Below are 25,360 nucleotides of genomic sequence, written 5' to 3' on the forward strand. Positions count from 1 at the left end.
TTAAGAGGTCTTAAACGTAAAAGTTACGGCACACAAAGTTAATTTCAGGCCAAAGTGAAGTAATGGTGACAGTAGACTATAGTTATAGGTATATTTCCATCAATGGGGTTGTTGTTGTTATTATTAGGCAGTGGTGGAAAAAGTTCTCACATTTTTTTACTTAAGTAAAAGTATCAATACTGCCATGTAGAAATACTCTGTTACAAGTAAAAGTCCAGAATTCTAAATTGACTTGAGTAAAAGTACAAAAGTATTGGTATCAAAATGTACTTAAAGTACCAAAAGTAAAAGTACTCATTATGCAAAAGCTCCCATTTCACAAGTTTTCAAATGTATACAATGTATACGAAATCTTTTGAAAATAGCAGATCTACAACCTGACAATGCCTATAGTGATGCAAGGCATTGTGAGCTTGTAGATTTCAAATGCCTGAAATGTAATACAGGGCTGAAATGGTTGCTGTATGTTTTGTGATAATAATCAAAATGTACAAAGTAACTAGTAACTTAAGTTTTCAAATAATTGTAGTGGAGTAAAAAGTACAATATTTGCCTCTGAGATGTAGTGGAGTAGAAGTAAAAGTACTGACAATTTGAAATACAGTACTTGAGTACATGTACTTACTTACTTTACACCACTGGCCAAAACAATTGCAGGAAGATAGGCTAATAATGTTTTTGGCAAGAGACCCACTATGGAAAAAGGCTATTAGAATCAGAGTGGTGAATCCTGAGCATTTCAGCACCACTGGAGTGGACAGCGCACACTTACAGTCCCCACCCACAATACTTTTCTTCATTTTACTTACAGTAAGTACAGTAGGCTACTTAGTATTATGTACTTTCTTACTTTACACCACTGAATGGGGTTGTTGTTGTGGTTATGAGGCTGTCCGCAATTCCTACGTTGTCAGCAGAAACCTAAAGAGAAGCGTTCTTTTGCAGGAGGCTTTCACGGTTGAGCCTATACAGCAGATCTTGTGCGAACAATCGGCGAACATAGTCGATAATGGTGAGCTTGTAGATAGGTTTTTTTTTGTTGCCAAATAGACTTGTGGAGCAGTCTTTCTCAAACTCTTTCAAGTCAAGGACCCCCAAACTGATATGTGTTTGTTCGCGGACCCCCCCATCTGAAAATGTTTTGTGCCAGGGACCCCCAGAAGAGAAGATTTATGTTTAAAAAAAATCCAAATCATTCGTAAATTTCCCAATCCTCAAAAAAAAAAAAGCAGATCTACAAGCTCACAGCCTGCCACGAAGTCACATAATACGGCGAGCTTGTAGATCAGCTATTTTTGAATAGCTAACATATAAATGGTAAAAAAAAAAGGATAAAACCTAAGGACCCCTGGGGGTCGCCGGACCCCACTTTGAGAACCACTGGTGTAGAGGGAAAAGGGGGAGGGGGCCTGGTGGACTCCAGTCAGCTTTAAGTGAAGCCCCCACCCCTAACACCGTTTTCACTGTATAGTCTAGCCTACAATTCAACAATTTAACTGGCCAATTCAACCATTATTGCAAAAAGCTGAAAGCAATCTCTTTCAATTCTCTATGGATTAAGAACTGTGCTTGAATCGCAGCTCAAAATGAAACAGCAGCCTATTTATACACTAATTAAATGATTAAGTAGGCTAATAGTACGATTTGAGATATGTGGAGAGATGCAGCGTTGCAAAATACAAATTGTTGAGTGTTTTTTCCCCATTTCTCGTGTTTATTCAGGCTGATCAGCTCCACTCCACCGTTAGGACGCAGTTTAGATGCAGACCAGTCTCTACGCCATAGCTGATCTATAATAATGATTGATATGGCTATACAGCTTATTGGGGGGGGAAAAAACACATCGTGACCAGCGACGTTACAGTATACACCTAATAGCGCTTTATTAAACGAGCGGACCAGCTGAGATTCAACACGAACGCAACACCTTACCTTTTCTCTGGGATAACGCATCCATTTAAGGCGGAGAGATTGCAGATCAAACATATAACGGTCTGCGTTATTGCTTTATTCTTATAATTCCCCAATAATGTCCATCAGGGTTGTGTGACCCGTTCCGTTCCGTTCCGATCAGCCTCCTTCAGACATGGTGGCAGGAGATGATGGTCTCAATAAGGCTTGTTGTGTGCAGATCAGCCTCAGCATCATGTACGCCCCAGATGCTGCTCCTCAAGCCCAGCGGGGTGCGGATCAACAAGTATGAGCATCCATTCTGTGTTCAGATCAGATGTATGGATGTAGGCTAACGGTGTATGCCTGTGTTCACGCGTGTGTGTGTGTGTGTGTGTGTGTGTGTGTGTGTGTGTGTGTGTGAGAGAGTGTGTGTATGAAGGGAAGGGGCGTTCAGACGCAGCTGTCTGTCTGTTACAGAGGGGTCCGTGCATGGCAGACCCTTATGGTTCCACCAGTACTGGTTGTTCCCACATCTGATTAACCCTTAGTTTACACCATCGGTTCTCAAAGTGGGGTCCGGGGACCCCCAGGGGTCCTCGGGGGGGTTCCAGGGGGTCCCCAGCAAAATTAGTTCATAAAGCGTCACAATCATTTTAACCCCTTTTTCCATATTTTATACTTTGGTTATTCAGAATGAAAAATAGCAGATCTAGCTCATATAGCACTGCACTATGAGTTTGTAGATCTGTAAAAAAAAAAAAATCTTGAAAATTCGTGCAAATCTTTGAATACGTATTTTAAAGCCAACATGCAAAATGGTTCAGGGGGTCCCTGGAACGAAATATTTTGAGATGGGGGTCCGTGATGAAATACATTGTGGGGGTCCTTGACATGAAAAAGTTTGAGAACCACTGCTTTGCACACCCTGTTTTAAATATTTTTCGGGAACCCTGTATATTGATACTAGCCTATATGTAATTGGCCAGGCAGTTGAAACTATGTTGTTGTTGTTTTTGCCAGGGACCCCCATAAGAGAAGATTTGTGTCCCCCCCCCCCCCCCTCATTAAACTTTTTATTTCATGATTTTTCAACATTTAAAAAAGGCTAAGTAGGCTATAAAATAGGTTTAAAGTGATTAAACTGATGTTAATGCTAAATTAACACATTTTGCTGAAGAACCCCTGGAGGACCCCCACTTTAAGAATCACTGGTGGGGCTCACGGTCTAGATCATTCCATCTCTTGAGTCATGCCTTACAGTGCTACTCTCATTATAACTTAACCCATTCAATCCGGGAACGCATCTGTCATTTTAGATTTTTGGTTGTTGAAAAATAGCAGATATACAAGTTCATAGCCGCGCTATGAACTTGTAGATCTGCTATTTTTTTTTTTAAATCTTGAAAATGTGTGCAAATATTTGAATATATATATTTTTTTTAAAGGGAAATTGTTTGACTCAAATCTTTGGTTCTGGGGGTCCCTAATATTTTGAGATGGGGGGGGGGGGGTCTGCGGCCAAATACATATAATTTTGGGGGTTCTTGACATGAAAAAGTTTGAGAACCAGCAACATACGGTTTACAAAAAACTGTAGGATTTAGAAGACAATATATATATATATATATTCAAAGATTTGCGCAAACTTTATTTTTTTTTCAAAAATAGCAGATTTACAAGCTCGTATAGCAGCTTGTAGATCTGCTATTTTCAAATAGCCAAAGAAATCTAAAGATTACACAGATTCTTTCCCGGTCTAAATTGGTTATTTTTTCAGTATTTGTCAAATATCTCTATTGTGATGGTAATCATTGCTATACTGTTTGTTCAGTTACAGCAGTTGGGATACCAAATGTCATCGAATCAGGAGAGAGAACTCATACAAAGGATACACAATTTTATTTGTGTTTGAGCTTTTTTTCATTACAGTAGATAAAACATACAACATTAAATATTATAAAAGCATCAATACAGTATACAATATTATATAAATAAAGAAGTTGTGTCAAACAACTGTTGAAAAGGTATTAAGCTGAACACACATGTCTAATGATTATTTTACACTTTAATTACACTGTGAATTACATTCTATTTAAATTATAAATGAGATATAAATTATAAATGATTTAAAATGATTTGTAAGGATGCTTCACATTTTCCATTTCAAAATGTGTAGAAAGGACTTTGTAGATTTTGGGTTTTACGATTTTGACACTTTCAAAAATAGCTGATCTATAAGCTCACAACACGTTGTGATGCGATGTGTTGTGAGCTTGTAGATCTGCTGTTTGAAAGATTTTGACAAACCTAGAACACTTTCGGAAAATGAGATATTCTGCAAAATGACATTGACTTTTGGTAGCCTACTTTAAGTATATTTTGATGCCAATACTTTTGTACTTTTATTAAAAAGTCAAATTTTTAATTCAGGCCTTTTACTTGTAACAGAGTACAGTATATCTACATTGTGGTATTGCTACTTTTACTTTGGTGAAAAATGGGAGTACTTCTTCCACCATTTCTATGAAGGAGGCGTCAGTCACTAAATTGAGTGTGACATCCTCTTGAGCCTGTAGCGAACCTGCAGGTCTCCTACTGGCTGCAGCATCCCGAAACCATAGCGACTGGGGTTGACGGGCGGAACCTGGGCCTGTGGGTCACACAGCTCCACGTCTAGACGAGTCAGTACCATCAACACAAACCTGTAGGTCACAAAGAATCACATAACAGTCAGTGGTGTAAAGTAACTATTTCCAATTGTATATACTTTTACTTCTACTCCACTACATCGCAGAGGCAAATATTGTACTTTTACTCCACTACAATTATTTGAAAACTTTAGTTACTAGTTACTTTGCAGATATAAATTATTACATTCTAAAACATACATGAATCACTTTAGCCCTATTTTGTACATCGGCTATTTTAAACTAGCCGATCTACAAGCTCACAACGCGTCGCATCGCCACGCGTTGTGAGCTTGTAGATCTGCTATTTTCAAACATTTTAGTACTTTTACTTTTGGTACTTTCAGTACATTTTGATACCAATCCTTTGTACTTTTACTCAAGTAAATGTTTAATTCCGGATTCTTACTTGTAACAGAGTACTTCTACATTGCAGTATTGATACTTTTACTTAAGTAAAACATTTGAGTACTTTTTCCAACACTGCCTACAGGTCACAAAGAGTCACATAACAGTGAACGTACACCAAACCTGTAGGTCAAAAAGAGTCACATAACAGTGAACATACACCACCATACACCTAGACCAGTGGTTCTCAAGGTGGGGTCCGGGGACCCCTCAGGGACCCTTGAGGAGGTTCCAGGGGGTTCCCCCAGCTAAATTAGTTAATATAGCATCAAAATCACTTTAACCACTTTAACCCCAATACATCAGCTATTTGAAAATAGCTGATCTACAAGCGCATGACGCGTTGTGAGCTTGTAGATCTGCTTTTTTTTTTATCTTGAAAGAAATTTGAACATTTGGAATATATTTTGATGTTTTCAACACAATTCTTGTATGGGGGGGGGGGTCCCTGGCACAAAATTAAAAAAATATGCAAAATGACATAATATGAATATTCAGTTTTTTCCTAAATGAATGCCCTACTTGATCATACTACAGCGTCACACAAAAATAGGCCTATCAAAAGTAGCGGCAGCTCGAAACACGTCGCGGCTTGTCAATCTGCTATTTTTTAATTTGAATGTTGGAAAGTAACAGTTTTGGACATTATGAGGTTTACCCCCGACAGAGACGATATAACACCTCAACCGCCCCCCAAAGAACCTATATTTCATGTGTGTACTTGGTTACTGGGAGGGGCTTTAGTTGAGTCAAATCGATTCCCTAACATCTACACATAGAAATCACATCACAGCAGGTAGCCTACACCACCAGCAAAGCCTAGAAGCATCAAGCTGGTTGCTAATGGCAGCACACAGTCAAATCTCTCAGTGTTAATTTAACCAAACAGACCCTCGGGTCCATTTGGTAGACTGAGGATTCTTACTGTGTATGTTAGCAGGTCTCCCCACAGACCTGCCTATACTCTTTTTTTCCATGTGCGGTGGATTACCGCGATGCACCTTTTAACCCATATAATTGGATAGACATGTTCCCTCAGCATTAACCCTGCACGCAACGCAGTGTAAACACACCGTCGAGCTAATTACTACACTGATAGTCATGGAAGGAAGGGTCGAATAAACCCACAGTAACATGAACGCGGGTATTTCCAAGGGAACAGGTGTATTAGCTGTTCCAGTAATTATATGATTCAGTGGTACTCGACCCCAGTTAAATATTACTCTACCACTAAGTGAAAGTTGCTCGGTCTAATTTGTAATTGAGTTGAAGTACTGGAGTACTTGCTTTTCAAAATGAAAAAATACGTAAGTATTCCAAATTAAAAAAATAACAAGCTCACAACGTGTCATGGTGCGATGCATTGTGAGCTTGCAGATCGGCTATTTTCACTACTTTCGAAATAGGACTTAAGTGGTTACTTCATAATGTAGGCTACCTTTTCCCTTCCTAGACATGTAGTGCAGTCAAAAGTGCAATATATTTGTCTGTGAAATGTAGAGGAATGAACGTAAAAAGGTTCCCGAAAATAAAACATTAAAAAACACGTAAAGTACAATAGGCCTACGTACTCAAAACATGTACTACTACTTTAGTACATTGGTTCGCAAAGTGGGGTCCAGGGACCCCCAGGGGTCCTTGGGGTGGTTCCAGGGGGTACCCAGCAAAAGTAGTTAACATAGCATCACAATCCTTTTAACCACTGTATCCATTTTAACGTTGGCTATTCAAAAATAGCAGATGTACAAGCTCGCAGCTCGTCACTTCGTGTCGCGCTACAAGCTTGTACATCTGCTATTTTTGACAATATTTGAAAAATATCGATAATGTTTGGAAAGGTTTGAATTTTTACATAAATCTTCTTTTCTGGGGGTTCATGGCACAAATACATTTTTTTTGGGGTCCTTGACATGAAAAAGTTTGAGAACCAGTAGTAGGCCTATTTCTGTACAGTCAGAGTACATGTACTGCCCACCACTGTCCACAGTACCGTGTGGATATGCTTAGGGGAAAGGTATGGTTATTCCAGGTAGCCGATGCTGGATGGATCTCATTCATAAACGTGGGTGAGTTGACGTTAGAATACTCACTGCTTGATGCCCTTGATCGCAAACTGCTTCCCCACACAGACGTTGGCCCCACCGCCCCACGGCATGGTGTAGTATTTCAGCCTCTCCCCATCCTTGTAGAATTTCTTCTTTTCCGTCTTATCGGCATTTAGGAAGCGATCGTATTTGAAATTCTGTTACGAAGACACAAAAATGATGACGTTAAAAACTGCGATCAAATTTCAACAGACAACACACAATTTTACAGTTTATACCTGAAATACAGATTTTACGATTTACAGTAACTGGAGGTCTCCCTCACTGAGACATTTAAACCCTGATGTCAGGTAGGACACTTCTTTTTTTTTTAATCAAATGTTTTCACCAAGGGCTAATTGCCTAAGCTTGTAATCCTAGGCGCTACTCTCCCTCTGCCAGCCTGGGGAGAGCCCCGAACTGAGCTCATGCTTCCTTCAATGCATGAGGAGTGAGCAGGCCGCTTCTTATCAGGCGACAGGGGGGAGTTTCCCTGGTTAGATGTAGCGCGTGGAAGGAACACGTTATTCCAACCAGTTCCTTTCCCCTCCATCAGGCGCCCCGGCTGACCAGGGGGAGGCAGTATAGAGACCAGGATTACTGCATGTTTTTTGTGAGGGTACTACCTACCCTAGGAGACACGGGGAGAACATGCAAACTCAGAAAGGCCCTTTTGACAACCCCACCTAGGGTATGGGCACTGATGACGCGGAGGAGAGAACACGCCCCCACCGTCCCCGGCGGGAATCGAACGCAAGACCTTCTAGCTGTGAGGCGACAGCGCTACAGACTGCGCCACCGTGCCCCTTAGGTATGACACTTATTGATTGAAAAATGCTACTGTCCCAATCCCAGAATTTACTTTATTGTCACACCATAGGTTTACAGGTGTAAAGAAGTGGGTGAAATTATTTTTATCTCGCGTGATCAAAGAGGGATTGCATCTTATTTGCTCAGATACAATACAAAAGCTATACTTTCGCAGCTTTAGTGATTTTGCTGCTGCCGATGTCTTTTGTTTGTGTCAGCACTAGGCATTAAGCAGCTCATCCCAGAGGATGCCTCTTCTCAGCCGTTTCAGTGAATGCCCCTAATCCTTCCTGTGTTGAAACACCACAGTACCTGAACGTTACAGCGCATGGCGTCATGCTGTAGCCGTCAACACCAAGGCACACAGTTTAGATGCTCTGTGACAGCCTGACAGGGGAAGGTTAAGTCATCACTAACGATCAACACTCAACTTAGTTTCCATTTGATAGTTTTCACAAATCTCTCTCTCTCTCTCTCTCTCTCTCTCTCTCTCTCTCTCTCTCTCTCTCTCTCTCTCTCTGTCTCTCTATGCCTGTCTCTCTATGCCTGTCTGTCTGTCATACAGTTCAGTTCAGTAGCTATACCTGGGGTTCGTGGTGTATGTGCGGGTCCATCTGAGGGCTTAAGAAGGGGAACAGACAGATCTTGTCCCCCTGTCTGAGCTGGTACTCCTGGCCGTTGGACATGCGCAGCACCTTGCTCTGCACCGCCTCTCTGGTGATGATGGCTGCCGCCGTGAGCCTCAGCGTCTCTCTCAGAGCACTGTCTGCACACAGGGATGAATGAATGAATGCACAGTATGGTCAGTGGTGGAGAAAACAGTGGTGGAAAAAGTACTCAAATGTTTTACTTAAGTAAGAGTATCAACACTGCAATATAGAAATACTCTGTTACAAGTAAAAGTCTGGAATTCAAAATGTATTGGCATCAAAATGTAATTAAAGTTCCAAAAGTAAAAGCACTCAATATGTAGAATGTCCCATTTCAAGTTTTCAAATGTATAAAAAAATATAAAATAAAATATAATATAAATAAAATATTTTGAATAATATTTTCAAATGGCCGAAATGTATATAGGGTTGAAGTGGTTAATGTAATGTTTTGTAATAATAGTCAAAATCTAACTAAGAAACTAAAGTTTTCAAATAATTGTAGTGGAGTAAAAGTATAATATTTGCCTCTGAGATGTAGTGGAGTAGAAGTAAAAGTACTGAAAATTGGAAATACTCCATTAAAGTAAAAATACTGTCTTCGATCGAAACGCCTCGCCTCGCACGAGGCGTTGTGAGCTTGCAGAACGGCTATTTTCTCAACATTATCGGTGGAACCAAGTCAAACTAAATGTAATGCCTACAATTCCAAGTGCTTGTCAGGGTGGGGGGTGCCCAGTTCGAAAGGTTTGGGAAGACTTGATGTATAATATACATTAGGTTTAGGGTCTTGTCTTGGACAGGTACAATAGCTTATAATTTAGCAGCATTTTGTAAAAATGTAGCCTACAGGTAATTGCTGATATATCTAACCAAAGCAGCAAGGTTCGATCGAATGTGCGATGGAGTCAATACATAGAATAAGCAGTAGTATTTGATCAGATGTGCATGATGAGCATCAGTGAGGACTAGTTTTGAAGATAGGTTGAAAATGGATGAAGTTGTCCTTTAATTGCATTGCAGATCTACAAGCTCACAGCGCGCATTGTGGGCTTGTAGATCTGTTTTTTTCAAATAGCGAAAGTACATATATACGGTAGGTCAAAAGTGGTTTTGTAATAATAATCAAAATCCACAAAGTAACTAGCAACTCAAGTTTTCAAATAATTATACTGGAGTAAAAGTACAATGTTTGTGGTGTTACGTTAAGGTGTTAAGTAAAAGTATTGACAACTGGAAATACTCCAATAAAGTAAAAAGAAAAACCCTCAAAATTGCAATTATAAGTACAGTACTTGAGTACTTAGTAACTTGAGTAGTTACTTTACAACACCATGGTGAATAATTGAACAGATTCCTCACCGAGCACAGGGGTGCAGTGTGCGTCCAGCAGCACATGGAGGGGGGTGGGGGCGTCCAGCGTCCCGGCCAGGATCTCTCTGATCTCCGCCCGCACGGCCTGCATGGCCTCAGGGTGAGTGAGCAGGAAACTCAGCAGCCAGAAGGCACAGGGTCCAGCGTTGCCCTAGAACAAACCAAAAAGAACCACCACATCAAACACACAACTCAGTTCTTTGTGTTCACATACACAGTATGCATTTTTTTACGTAACCCATTAAAACCGGGAAAGCATCGGTGTCATTATTTTATACTTTGGCCATTCAAAAATAGCAGATCTACAAGCTCATAAGGAGCTTGTAGATCTGCTATTTTTTTTTATTTTGCAAATCTTTGAAAAAAAATTTAAGCAAACATTTTTAACTCAAATCTTTGCTTCTTAGCAATATAAGTGACTGTTAGGGCTGTTAGGATTTAGAAGGCATTTGTAGAAAAACGGCCTCGGGTTTTAAGAAAAAGTACTGTAGCAATACCACCATAGAAATATGATGTTACAAGTAAAAGTCCTCCTGTGATATATGCTCGTCTTTGATGAGGCTATGAGTGACATCAAACCAATGCAAACACTCTCTGTTTAGTGTTGCCTTGAGTCAAAACACTTTTCTGTGAGTTTTCTGTAAAACCAGATTTTTTATTGGAAAAATGTAATAAATATATATTCACATTTTAGAGATCTGCAGAGTGCAGGAAACAACCAGGGCTTTCATGGTTAAGCTTCAAAAACACATTAGCCACGCACCCCCCCCCCCCCCACACACACACACACACACACACACACACACACACACACACACACACACACACACACACACACAGTAGAGTAGATCTTTAATAAAATATCTTCCTCCACGGAAGTCAAAAGTGACAAAGATCTTGGGCAGAGAGATGGAATAAAGGTTTTGACATAATCTAATAATGTCATGTATTATTTAGAAAGGTGACAAGTCCCTCAGGTTCCGGGGGCCGCGGTCTTGTCTGGATGTGAGTGATGTTGAGAGGTCCTCGGAGACACATGTGTGACAGGCTGGCAGGGACAGACGGACCAGCAAGCCTAGCCTGTCACACATTAATTGCCGGGTTCTCCCAGCTCTTCTCACCTCTGTGCCGTTCGGGTCAGCTCTCCGCTGACACACAGCCAAATGCTTCCAAAGTTAGAAGAGCAGCGTTTACCCTCCCTGTCGCTTCCAAGATCACCACATCAAATCATTTTGCCACACAGGCTCAAATGCCGGGCAGATATTTTTGAGGCACATAAAATGTAGCGTATATTTAGTAAATAGATTTTGTAACCCTTTTTTTCACCCAGTCCTGGGCGCTGCTCTCCCTCTGCCAGCCTGGGGAGAGCTGGACTCGGTCACATATTATCGTCCAGGCATGGGGATACCGGGGCGAATAGGGGTAATTATGACAGATTTTCCCATTGTGTATCACACATTTGATTTTTTATTTTTTTTTGCAGCACAATCATTTATTACCCCTTTTTCTCCGCAATTTAGTCGTTATGCCAATTAATTCCTCACACTGCTTGCCACTGCTGTTGTATCCGACTGGCTCACCTGCCAGTGAGGAGCCCTCACCGGGAGGACATAGCACCACCAACCTACTCCTCCGGTTCAACATTCCGCACACGCGCAGTGACGAATATCACGCTCCCCGCCCGGCTTCCCTCCCCCGAACACAACCAAATGTGTTTGTATATAGACGCTCGACAAAGCCAGACGTGCCACAGCGGATTCAAACCCTAGACTCGACGGTGGTGAACAGTTACTTTACCACGGCGCCAACCGAGAACCGAGCGCCCAATAAGTCCATGACTTTAGATGAAACTAAAGTAGATTAAACTATTATCATCACTATATGTCATAACCGTCTGTCTCATGTAAAACAATAAAAGGATCGAACCTATACTGCCTCTACCTCAGTGGTTCTCAAACCTTTTCTGGACCAGTGGGCCCCAGCCCACACAGGTTGAGAACTGTAAAAGACTGTAAAAAATACGGACGAAGGGATCCGTGATGTGAAGTCACTATATCAGTCGGCTGCCCTAGCGAGTCTGATATCTGGTCTAGAGGGGCGGGTTCAGAATCTCTGGAGAAAGATTCTGTGGGATCCCATTGGTTCACCGATCTGTCCGTCAGCCCCCGCCCCGCGCCCCTCCTCCTCCCCCAAGCGGCAGCATAGAGACACACGGCCGGAAGCGGAAGGCCTACAAATCCACGCCCACTTTTGACACTCGGGGTCCGTTAGAACGATGAACTGCAGCTCTCAATGCAATCTCTATGAGAGGCATTGTAAAATACCGTCATTTCACTGGTTAACTACTGAGGCTGTAGCGATTTTTTTTGTGTTCTAATAATCTGTCCCATTTGTTTAATTTGTCCTTTTTAATGTCCCATATCTTTCATCTCGATATACTACCCACAATATACTATAATATACTCCATCAGTATGTCAAAACCGCTAGCATCGGAGATCGAGAGTTTAAGTGGTCGCATGGTATATACGTCACGGACGCATCCCTTGAGGTTTTCAATACCCAGAAAACTGCCGAAAGTGGCCGTTTTCAATAGGTTTTGGTCATTATCTCTGGAACAGAAGGTCCAATCTGCTCAGTTCAAAGCTTGTTGGATGCGTGACTTTGAGGACATTAAGCACGCAATGACACATTTTCGGGTTATTTTTTTTTTTAGGGGAGGCGAGATCTTAGTTGGGCAGGCGACCGCCTCTCCTGCCTCTACAGTGGGTACGCCAGTGGTCGGCGCTCAGCGCTCGTAAAGACAGTGATGTCACTGAAATGCCCGTCTGCTGTCTACCCTCTGCTGCGTTAGCATTATGGGTAACTCGTTAAAGTGGCAAATTAAATGTGAAACACATCAACTATTAAGAAAACAAGAAGATATGTTGACAAAGACACTCCATACATTTGGAAACATATTTTTATTTAAATCAATATCGTCTTCAGTTAATGCAAGATAATTTTAAAAGTAGGCTAACTTTCATATCCTCTCATAGGGAATGCATTGGCAGCTGCAGTTCATCGTTCTAACGGACCGGGAGTAGCGGCGCTGTCTCAAAAGTGGGCGTGAAATTTGTAGTCCCCGTGTGTCTCTATTGAGAGCCCTGACGTCACAACATTTGGAGCGACGCCCACTGCACAAGGTTCAAGGTTCAAGGTTCAAGTTTATTAATGTCCCAGAAGGGCAATTGGGTTTACAGCCAGAGTAGTGGTTTAAAACATACAGACAGTACAGGACAACAGCAGACAAGAAACACCATAGCATAAAAACATAGGTCTGGGCGCATCTAGTGCAAGAAATAAAAAAGGAATTATAAAGTGCCGGCATAAAGTGCTTGTTTCATCATCATCACCGTCATCATCACAGTAAAGTGCAAGAGATAAAGAGATAAAGTGCTTGTTTCATCATCATCATTATCATCATCATCATCATCACAAGAGATAAAAAAGGAATTATAAAGTGCCGGCATAAAGTGCTTGTTTCATCATCATCACCATCATCATCACAGTAAAGTGCAAGAGGTAAAGCGATAAAGTGCTTGATTCACTCTGGTTGGTTGGGGAAATGAAAGGTCGACTCCCACTTCCTATGCCAGGAACGTCAACAGGCTGGTCCAGGCTCTTATTTTTTTAGCAAAACGCGAAGGAAAATAAAAGCCTGGAGTTCGAGAATACTATATCAGCGAATTCAAATCCACCATCTTTGAATTTCCCGTCACGAAAAGCATAAGAACTTCAGCGTTTTAATGACTTCCTTATTGGCTTGATATCCAGAACCGGATGCAGGGCCGCAGGAAGGGTAGTGCGAACGGTGCGGTCGCACAGGGCCCCGCGCTTGGGGGAGCCCCGCAAAAAAACGAAAAAAAAATGGGTTAAGTAAAAAAAATAAGAAAGTAAAAGGCCTGCGCAAAAGTACAAAAGTATTCAAAAAAGTACTCAAACTTCTTAAAAATTTTACAAACTTTTTCAAACATAGCCGACCTACAAGCAATGTTCACAATTCATCGCACTACATCACAACGCATTGTGAGCTTGTATTATTGGTATTTTTGAATAGGCAAAGTATAAGCCAGAGCTTAAGTGGTTAATGTATGTTTTGTAATAACAATCTAAATCTGCAAAGTAACTAGTAAAGTTTTCAAATAATTGTAGTTGAGTAAAAAAATCCACTACTAAGATGTAGTGGATTTACTGAAGTATCATTTTCAAATTATTGAAAAATAGACATAGGCTACTCAAGTAAAGTAAAAGCACCTCAAAATTGTATTTAAGTACAGTACTTGAGTACATTTACTTAGTTACTTTACACCACTGGTCTCCACTACAGTTTTTAGTCAGACAAAATCAGAGACAGCGCACTAGCTCCCCCACCTGTCAGCTTTATGCAACGTCAACTTCATGGTCAGCAGGATTTGAGTAGACTCTCGTCTAGACTGTAGAAGTATTAGCACTTAAGCCTATTGTTGTCTTGTCTCAGCTAGATTACAGTTAAACTAACTCTCTGCACCATAGCAACTTTGTTTAGGGCTTAAATATGAATGTACAGTAAGGATGTCTGACTCACTATTAGCATGGATAATAAGGATTGACTGCGTGGGAGAAGATTTTCTTTTCAACAATGTCTGGTGATGTACTGTTTTCAGTGGTGGAGTACATGTACTCAAGTACTGTACTTAAAGGGGAATTTTGGACTAAAGTTTTCTTACCTTTTCTATGACGTTATGATATCTTAGGATGAATGGTACAGTAGAAAATTTTCATAACTCCACCCCTGAGCCGCCACAGCTTAAAAGGTGCGCGGATAGGCCTTAGGTTAGATCACATATTTTAATAGCTTTTTTTGATTTTTTTTTTGGTGAGATCTGACGTTCATAGTGACAGAACACTATGCAACCAAAAAAAAATCTTTCAATCTTGTCTAGCGAGACTTCTGTTTTTTTTTTTTTTTTTTTTTTTTGGGGACAGTGTTTTGTCACTATGAACGTCAGATCTCACCAAAAAAAATTAAATAAAAAGCTATTAAAATATGTGATCTAACCTAAGGCCTATCCGCGCACCTTTTAAGCTGTGGCGGCTCAGGGGTGGAGTTATGAAAATTTTCTACTGTACCATTCATCCTAAGATATCATAACGTCATAGAAAAGGTAAGAAAACTTTAGTCCAAAATTCTCCTTTAAGTACACTTTTGAGGTATTTGTACTTTACTTGAGTATTTCCAATTTCCAATACTTTTACTTCTACTCCACTACATCTCAGAGGCAAATATTGTACTTTTGCTCCACTACAATTACTTGGGAACTTTAGTTACTTTTTTTGATTATTATTACAAAACATACATACATTAACCACTTCAGCCCTTTATACATTTCGGCCATTTGAAAATAGCCGATCTACAAGCTCACAATGCGTCACGATGCAACGCATTGTGAGCTTGTAGATCTGCTATTTTAAAAAGATTTTTATACATTTGAAAACCTGAAATGGGACATTCTGCATAATGAGTACTTATACTTTTGGTACTTTTTAAGTACATTTTGATGCCAATACTTTTGTACTTTTACTCAATTACATTTTGAATTCCGGACTTTTACTTGTAACAGAGCATTTCTATATTGCAGTATTGATACTTTTACTTAAGTAAAAATTGTGAGTACTTTTTCCACCACTGACCGTTTTCCAGAAGAATGAGTTATACCCAGCTCTTTGTTTCACTGAAGTCTCATCTGTAGGCTACTTACAAATCGACATAAATGAGGCGAAACTCTTCACACGCCCAACTGAAGATTAAACCTGTGCTGTATCGAGGCCCGCTGGCACACATCTCATGTATTAACACGCCTCTGGGCTCAAGCAGTGCTTTTATATCACATTAAAAATTCCACCAGAACCTGTTGTCTTTGAAACAGCAGAACCTGTTGTCTTTGAAATGGAGTTTCCCAACCAAACACCAAAACTTGACCCCATTCCGTTTGGTACAATAGGTACAGTATCTTTTTTTTTTCGGCCATGCAGTGTTTCAACTTGCCATGCAAGTTAGGACAGGACAGTCATATACATTTTACATTTTACTTTTTTTTTTTTTAGGGGGGAAACGTTTGTTTCTATAGTTACTTTGCAGATTTGGATTACTATCCATTACCCGATTAAGATTCACTGCCACTGACGTAAAAAACGTAATTTGTCCCGTTTACCAATCCTGCCACTGACGTAAAAAACGTAATTTTTTTTTTTGAAAAAAATTATTATTATTTTTTATTTTTTAGTTTTTTTTTCAAATTTGACCCAAAGACCAAGGAGATATGATTGTTTAAAGATCTACACTCCCATCCACTTCCTTGTTAACTTAAAACTTAAAAATTCTGTATCTCGGCTCCTGAGTACTTTTTTTTTTAAATGAAAAATCTCTGGCAGTGGGCAAACGCGGCCAGCAATAATTGTGGCAGTGAATGAGTTAAGCCCTATATTGGCTATACAAAAATAGTTGATCTACAAGCTCACAAGGTGTCACGATGCGAAGTCTTGTGAGCTTGTAGATCGGCTATTTTTAGAAGTAAAAGAAAAGGAAGAAATTGTAAACTGGGCCATCCGTAATGAGTATTTTTTTAACTTTGCTAATGAAGTATATTTTGATGCCAATACTTTTAAACATTTACTCAAATACAATGTTGAATACAGGACTTGTAACAGAGTATTTCTATATTGTGGTATTGCAACTTTTACTTCTTCCAAAGCTGATGGCCTCTATAGAAACCAAATGAGTGAAATCACTGCCGGTGAAAGCTTCAATCCATGTGAAGTATAAAATAGGGCTTAAGAGCTTAACGTTGTCAACAGGCTGTAACTCACACGCCTTGTGCTTTCTGCTGCTGCTTGAATTGTTACCTGTGTGTGTTTATTTATGTGTGTGATCAGTAAGGGAAGTCAGTAGCACTTAAGGCTTTGGCATGTGTTTTAAAAATATATATAAATATATTTTTCACCAATCATTTCCCTCTGTACCAGAAGTTATTATGCCACTGGAGTAGTGTGGAGGGACATTATGAGTAAAACAATATATATGTATATATATGTTGTTTTGTTGTATAAACTAAACACAGGGCAAATTTTCATACTATGCCTTTAAGTTTTCATGATGAGTGTTATAGTCACCTGGGTGGTCCACAGCTGCAGCAGTAAGGCCCGTCTCTGCATCTCCACGTCTACCCGCTCCTCCTGTAGATACTGCTGGTAGCTCTGCTGCCAGGAGCCCGCGGGCTCTGAGGGACCCCCGCTTCTCAGCAGCTCCCACAGGCGCTCTCGAGATGAGCTGGCCATTTTCTTTTCCTCTGTTAGAGATTCAACATGATGAATACAGTCAGGGTCTGATCTGGCATTTTTACTATTTATTACTATTTTTTTTGACTTTTCAAAATTTGATTTATCCTGTCTGAGCGATAGATTACAAACTTGCCGTGTGTCGTGTGGGAATTCGGTCGGACAAGCGGTTGTCCAGAACCGAAAATCCACGAATGTCTGTCTGTCTGTCTGTCTGTCTCTCTGTCTGTCTGTGGGCATCGGCTTCCCTGTTATATAGTCAAACTCAACCCATCAACTTCACGGATCAGCCAAGCTTTGCGTCACGTTTGTGCCAATGTAAGTGGTAAGCGTGTGCGATAGAACTCTATTCCTTTACAAAGCAATCTGACCAGCTAATTTATTTCCATTGTAGTTATAGTTGTGTTTTCTAACTGTGTTGTTGTTTTTTTACTTAGGATTTTTAACTTCTTATAACTTATAGTTTTTCACTGCATTCTTTTTCTATTGATTGTTTTTTATATATATTATTTTTACTGACAAATCTTTATGAATGTATAAATCCACAGTGTTGTGGCTGTGTGAAATGTTACGCAGACATTGCATAAATGCACAAAACCGTCCAACCCGCCGCTTGACTAGATATGGGAGACACGTAGATACACTAAATGGTTCATACTACTGTAGATACTGTGATACTTATGCACAATTAGAGGTTAACTCTCTCGGATGTAAAGGCAGAGCTACAAAGCGAGGAGTGTCATGCTTAGCCTACCTGGCTTGAGTGTGCAGCGCGCCAGTTTAGAGAGCAGGGCGTCAAACTTGCGGAACTCTTTGTACACATCAGTAGCATTCTTGCTCCTCTCGAACAGCGTGAGATACCCGGCCCTGAGGGAAAAGAAAACGTTGGAGAATCTTGCTGCATTTGTTCCGTTAAATCTATGTCCAATGGTCATTGTCTCCCTCTCCTTGGCAACAATGTCCAAACTACAATAAAGATAGTGGCACATCTACAGTAGTGTCCAATCAACCAGTAGGTTTATTTGACACCGGGGTCAAAATGTATCAATGGAATTAGGGAGACCACCTCCGACCACTGCAGATGTAGGTCTACTAGTTACTGTATATTATTATTATTAACAAACCCTACCATACAGATGTACCAGTTATATTGTATTAACATACTCTACCATACAGATGTACTAGTTACAGTATATTGTGTAACATGCTCTACCATACAGATGTACTAGTTATATTGTATAACATACTTTACCTCTACCATAAGGGATTACTTGGCATTCATTGTTGTCCCATTATTGTTGCTATTTTGTAGTTGTTGTAGTTGTTAATAATACTATATAAATCCTATGATGATTACCTGAACAGCAGACTGTAACAGAGGCTGAAGAGTCCCTCCTGTCTCCACTCTGAAGGTTCACAGCCTTTCTGCTCAGCCAGCAGCAGCGCCTCCAGGTGGTTGCCCATGGAACAGCTCAGTTTGGCTAAATTGACCCCATTGAAGTGTCTGAGGACATGTCAATTGATTACATTAAGCAGTGTCATCATCATTATTATTGTCAATCGACATTGATTGACAATAAATGTAGACTGGCTATTTCCACTTTTTTGCAAATTGTTGACAACCTTTTTACAACAGAGCTTAAAGGTAGGGTAAGTGATATTTTTTGGTTAAAACAAAAAGTATTTTGTTAAAAGGTTAAAATATACTATATTCTGATAGTAATCATTGCTATAGAGTGTTTGTTCAGTAACAGGAGTCTCCCCTTCTCTCCAGCTCTTTAATAAACAGAAAATAAATTTTTCGGTAGGTGTCAAAATCTCAGCCAATCAGGAGAAAGTACCAATTTTTAAGCTTAATTTGTATAGTGTTCCAGTTTTGCATGCTAATTTCTTAGCGTCATCACTTCCAATTTCACTTGTTTCATCTGTATCCTGATTGAGTTCTCTGTCCTGGTTGGATAAAATTGGAAATGAAACTGAAACTGAAACGAAAATGCATTTTCTGTTTAATAAAGAGGTGGAGAGACAAGGAGACTCCTAATACTGAACAAACACTCTATAGCAATGAGTACTATCAGAATATAGAGCTATTTAACAATTATTTTAACCAACGCAAATCACTTACCCTACCTTTAAATGGTTATGCCCTATTTTCTATCTATTTTTGAAACATTTCCAAACAATAAAAAAAGCAGATCTCGGATAAGCTCACGGATACGTACATCTGCTATTTTCGGAAAGAAATAAACAAAATCACCCAGAGGTGACAGCAGAGTAGACTTGAGACAGCAGGCTTAAAGTATTTTTAACATAATGTGTCTTAGATTTATTTTGAGTTTATACCCGTAGTTTTCCAAGTGGGGTCCGGGGACACCCAGGGGTCCTTGAGGGGGTTCCAGGGGGTCCCCAGGTAAATGATTGGTCTAGTTAAGATGTCTCCCCAACACATGCTTAACCTTTTATCTTTTTAATCTAGCACTTATCTCCTATTGCTTTTTCTTCTTAATAAAGTTGGTTCCTCCTTTTCTTTATGTAAAGCGACTTGGGTACTTAGAAAAGCGCTATATAAATCTGAGCTATCATTATTATGATCAGTTAGGAGGAACCAAATGGACCCTTACCGCTCTGTAACTCTGAGAGTTATGAGGGTCCGCGGCCAAATGCGTTTGAGAATCACTGGCATATACGCACTGTACATGCATTACTCACTGTCACAGAGCAGCCTCTTGCAGACTAATTTCTCCCAAATACTGTTCAATTTAGTGTAGCTACAGTGGTTCTCAAACTTTTTTAATAACTCTGAGAGTCAAATGGTGCACTCTGAGAGTGTACCATTATACACTCTCAGAGTTACACACCTGTAAGGGGCCATTTGGAACCCCCTCAAGGAATGATGAGGGTACCTGGACCACACTTTGAGACCCACTGGTGTAGCAGAGCGTTTCCAGTGAGCCAACATGCACAATATCAGCACCCTGACCAGAATGGTACAGAGCCTTCATTAGTGTCATTGGTAACACCTGTGAAGGAAGTAAGTAAGTAAATAAGTAATTTCTTTCCAACAGTGGTGGAAAGTAACCAAGTATATTTACTAAAGTAGGCTACTGTACTTAAGTACAATTTTGGGGTACTTTCACTTTTCCAAGTTTAAATACTTTTACTTCTACTACATCTCAGAAACAAATACTTTTACTCCACAAAAATTATTTGAAAACGTTACAGTGGCTACTTTGTAGATTTTGATTATCATTACCAAACAAACATACAGCCCTATATACTTTGGCTATTTGAAAATAGCCGATCTACAAGTTCACAACGTGCCTTGTGAATTTATATAGATCTGCTATTTTCCAAGGATTTTCATACATTTAAAAAACATGTGAAATGGGACATTCTGCATAATCACTACTTTAACAGTTCTTTAAGTATATTTTGCTGCCAATACTTTTGTACTTTTACTCAAGTTGCCTACATTTTTAACAAAGTATTTCTACATGATGGTATTGATACTTAAAGGGATACTTCACTTTCACATAAAATAAACATTAAAAAAATATATAAAAGAAAAATGAAAGAAGTTATGGCAAAATCACGGCCCCCTCACACATTAGTAGGACACTCTAATGCGTGAGGGGGCCGTGATTTTTCCATTACTTTTTTCATTTATTTTTAATATATTTTTTAAATGTTTATTTTATGTGAAAGTGAAGTATCCCTTTAATACAAAAAAATAGTATTTTTTCCACCACTGCTTTCCAATATGGCTGCTGTGCATCGAGCTTATTTTTCATAGAACCTGGGGAACATAGGTACGGTCCCGTTTTTACTCACCGTTTCATCCAGTCCCTCTCGGCTGCAGGGTTGAAGTCGGGCAGCTCCAGGCCGAAGATGCGTTTCATCAGCTGGGCTCTGTTGCAGGAGAAGTCCAGTGAGACTTTGTCATAGAGAACCTCATCATAGGAGTTAGGGTCTAGCAGCACGGTCACATACTGACCAGCAACACGCACCTATTATACAGGAATATTAGTCAGTCAATGATGTCATATGGTTATGGTTCAATCAGCTTCCTTAGAGTGGTGTAAAGTTACTAAGTACATTTACTCAAGTACAGTACTTAAGTTAAGTACAATTTTGAGGTACTTTTACTTTACTGGAGTATTTCCAATTATCAGTATTTTTACTTCTACTCCACTACATCTCAGAGGCAAATATTGTACTTTTACTCCACTGCAATTATTTGAAAACTTTAGTTACTAGTTACTTTGCAGATATACATTATTACATTATAAAACATACATTTACCACTTTAGCCCTATTTTAGACCTAGGCTATTTGATCTAAAAGCTCACAGGCTCACATATCTACAAGCTCAACAAGCTCACAGACCTAGGCTATTTGATCTACAAGCTCACAACTGAGCTTGAGGATCTGCTATTTTCAAACATTTTAGTACTTTTACTGTTGGTACTTTAAGTACATTTTGATACCAATACTTTTGTACTTTTACTCAAGTAGGCCTACATTTTTAATTCCGGACTTTTACTTGTAACAGAGTACTTCTACATTGCAGTATTGATACTTTTACTTAAGTAAAACATTTGAGTACTTTATCCACCACTGCGTTGCTATAGGGTGGAAACCTATTATGTCCAAAATTGTTCATTTTCAGGAAATGATTATATATTTTTTGCATGTGTTTCAATGGATCCGATGTAGTTAAATTATTTAGTCACAAGCTCATGTGAATACTTTTCATTGGTTCAATATTTATAAACCCAAAGACGGACTTAACCACTTTTACTTTTTTCTTTTTTTACAACCAAAGTAAAAAATAGCTAAAATAGCCAATCTACAAGCTCACAAGTGAACTTGTAGATAGGCTATTTTTGATATTGTGTGACACTGTAGTAGGCCTACTCTCATGTGTTACTTAAGTAAAAGTAGCAATACAACAAGTAAAAGCCCCTTATTCAAAATGTTTATTCCTTAATGTTCACTGTGGGATGATGCCATTTCTGTCTCAGAGGTGGATGTGGATGGAATGCCTCTTCTTACTTCCTTCACAGGTGTTACCAATGATATTAATTAAGGTTGTGTTCCATTCAATATTCTGGTCAAACAGAAGCAGGGTGCTGATATTGTGCATGATGGCTATTAATTAACTGGAAACACTGTGCTACACCAGTGGGTCTCAAAGTGTGGTCCAGGTACCCTCATGGTTCCTTGGGGGGGGGGGGGGGTTCCAAATGGCCCCTTAGGGGTGTGTAACTCTGGGAGTGTACAAATGGTAAGGGTCCATTTGGTTCCATTTGTACAATCTCAGAGTTATAGGGTCCTGAAATGAAATGGTTAGAGAACCACTGTGCTACACTAAATGGAACAGAGCCTTCATTAGTATAATTGGTAACACCTGTGAAGGAAGTAAGGAAGAGGCCCAATTTCTTTTCAATATGGCTGCTGTGCATGGAGCCTATTTCACACTTTTAAAATATATGTTATTGACACAAGAGCAGTGGCTTCTGTCTCAGCGTGCTAACATTCCATGAGATATAGGCTGCAGTTTCCATTAGCTCGGAATCCCCACAATGATGTCATCGTTAAGGCAGCTTTCTGTCAACAGCTGACCTTGCAGGGCAACCAGACAGAGCGTTAGTGAGACCAATTATACCGGGGGTCTTTGACGTTTTTTTCAGGCCAAGGACCCCTTATAGCTGAGAGAGAGATGAAGCAGGGACCCCCCCCCCCCTACATATTGTTAAACATTGTGTTACAGATTAAACTTTTTCATAGATTTCATAGATAGCATAGACATTTAACCACGTAAACCGTCAATACTTGGTAAACTTGACCTTTCACTCTGTACTGGATCTTCTCTTTTTTCCCCTCTACACCAAACCGCTTTGCCGACAATAGCCGATCTACAAGCTCACAACGCCTCGCGCTGCAAGCGTTGTGAGCTTGTAGATCGGCTATTTTTGGCTAAAGCTCTCCTCAGAATAGGGATGATAGAGTTCAAGTGGTTCATGTAAAAAGATGATCCTATCACACAAAGATTTGGCGCCCCCCCCCCCTGTAGTAACTCTAAGGACCCCCTACGGTCCCGGACCCCCTGTTGAAGCCCTGATGAATTATACTGTATGAAGATAAGATTGGAAATGGGTGAATTGCTCATTTAATCATTCCAGAGTGCGGTTGCATGCATCTAGTGGCAGCGGTGGCCTAGTGGTTAGAGGGGCGGCCTTGATACCGGAAGGTCCCTAGTTCGATTCCCCAATTCATCACATCAATCATGAATCACCGCTGAATAGCCCTTGAGCAAGGCTTCCATGCAGGGTCTGGCTGTAAATAAGTGTTAACTTAGTCCAACACCCTGGGTAAACAACAAACTTTGCTTTGCTTTTACCCACAAAACAAATGTTTGTTCAGGTGTTGCGCAAATACGTTGTCAGTCCTACATGGTTACATTGTATAAAACAATACCGTTTGAAAACTCACCGTGAATATATCCCCATGCTTGTTTTTCATGCGTGTCAAAAACTTTGCAGCATCTTTTCCAAACTCCAGGGCGTGACCCAGCCAGGGAATCAAGCCTTTGTCTAGCGGTGGCTCATTTCTTTGTCTGACAAGCACAGGCACAGCACAGAAATGTAAACATTGAGATTGATCGGTTACAAAAAGCTTTGCTGGAATTCATTCATCCATCAGTGTAAACCGACTGGTTTGTTTTATTGCTGCTATAGGGCCCAGGCAAAGGTGTTCTATTGTCTGAGAATCACTTCTTCAGCTGTCCTTTGGGGTGGTTGAGGTGCTGAATGGCACTGCTACAGTTCAAAGAACCTGTTAAGCCTTGTAATCCTGTATGGTTCTTTAGAGGTGGTTCTATATAGCAGTGGTTTCTCAAACTTTAAAAAAAAAATAAAAAATTATTTGAAGGACTCCCATAACTCTGAGAGTGTACAAATGGAACCAAATGGACCCACAAGGGTCCATTTGGTTCCATTTGTACACTCTCAGAGTTACAGACATGTAAGGGTCCCATTTGTATACACTCTCAGAGATACATGTTTAGGTCCATTTGGAACCACGTCGAGGTACCCTGAGGGTCCCTGGACCCCACTTTGAGAACCACTGCAATATGGCACTCTTTGACAAAGGTGCTATACACTGTATATCAACTCACCTTTAAGAGAGATTTAACCGATTGTGAGCCAAAGAACCCCTTTCAGTGCTATTTAGTACCAGTTCTTGCCAGGTGTGTACAGTAGAGCTACAACCACTATAATTCTGTTTTGATTTCTATACCCTTATAGTATGTATTACACAATGCATTCAGAGCACTTTGATTTGGTTCGACAGTAGGTGTTTAAGACACAATATTTGTGTTTAAAAGTATATAAAATTGTATAGTGAAGAATATGGACTTTTCTTTTTCACTGCCAAGGACACATGAAGGAGGATACAACTTTCACCACTGCATACGATAAACATTGTATCACTATCATCCATTAAACATTGAATAATTATTATTATTTGAAGTACATAATCAATATTATTCACATGAGGGCTTACCTTGACCGGGAGGAGTAAAATAAAACGAGGGCAAGAAGTCCATTAATCAGCAGAAATATAGTCCATACCATGTTCCTGTCAAACACTGCTCTCCCCTGGCTCTCCACACGGCTTATGTACTCCACACTGCCAGGGTGACAACAAGTTTCACTGCACATGAAACTTGTGAAAGAGGCGTGGGAAGGTGTGGCTATCTGGTGACAGGTTTGTCATCTTGTTAGTATGACAACAGGCTGACAGCCACAGTAGTATGAAGACACCAGACTCCACCAAAACCCCCCCTAGCACTTCTCTCTCCTTGTATGCCTCCTCTCCTCCATGCCATAGTTTACTTTGCAGATCTGGGTGACTTGTCCTTGTGTTTTGTTTCTCGGACTTGCTTTTTCTTCACCACTAATGTATTGTGTACACAGTGGTGTACGGTAACTAATTACATTTACTCAAGTACTTAAAGTACAATTTTGAGGTACTTTTGCTTCACTGGAGTATTTCCAATTGTCTATACTTTTACTTCTACTCCACTAACACCTC

At 40.0% G+C, this 25,360-nt stretch overlaps 1 protein-coding gene across 1 annotated transcript; it reads right to left on the reverse strand.

Annotated features, from left to right (window-relative positions):
- Positions 1–3,838: 3,838 nt before the first annotated feature.
- ptgis (prostaglandin I2 (prostacyclin) synthase) lies at positions 3,839–25,128 on the reverse strand. Its single transcript, XM_080423868.1, has 10 exons — positions 24,830–25,128; positions 23,756–23,879; positions 21,092–21,267; positions 18,618–18,764; positions 18,015–18,127; positions 17,096–17,271; positions 9,895–10,057; positions 8,467–8,648; positions 7,079–7,230; positions 3,839–4,595 (listed from the first exon to the last, which is right to left on the reverse strand). Exons 1-10 carry the CDS (start codon positions 24,985–24,987, stop codon positions 4,436–4,438), a joined length of 1,551 nt encoding a protein of 516 aa, XP_080279994.1. The 5' UTR covers positions 24,988–25,128; the 3' UTR covers positions 3,839–4,435.
- Positions 25,129–25,360: the final 232 nt, after the last annotated feature.

The sequence above is a fragment of the Gymnoscopelus braueri genome (assembly GCF_963280865.1).
Source record: "Gymnoscopelus braueri genome assembly, chromosome: 3".
NCBI classification, from domain to species: domain Eukaryota; kingdom Metazoa; phylum Chordata; class Actinopteri; order Myctophiformes; family Myctophidae; genus Gymnoscopelus; species Gymnoscopelus braueri.

Bases quoted from the DNA above. Each gene is read 5' to 3' on its own strand.
- ptgis (XM_080423868.1), bottom strand. From the start codon at position 24,987: ATGTGCAGTGAAACTTGTTGTCACCCTGGCAGTGTGGAGTACATAAGC. The intron at 23,880-24,829 runs GTAAGCCCTCAT...TGTGCTTGTCAG, and splicing joins TTTTACTCCTCCCGGTCAAG to ACAAAGAAATGAGCCACCGC. The intron at 18,765-21,091 runs GTGAGTAAAAAC...ACATGTCCTCAG, and splicing joins GAGAGGGACTGGATGAAACG to ACACTTCAATGGGGTCAATT.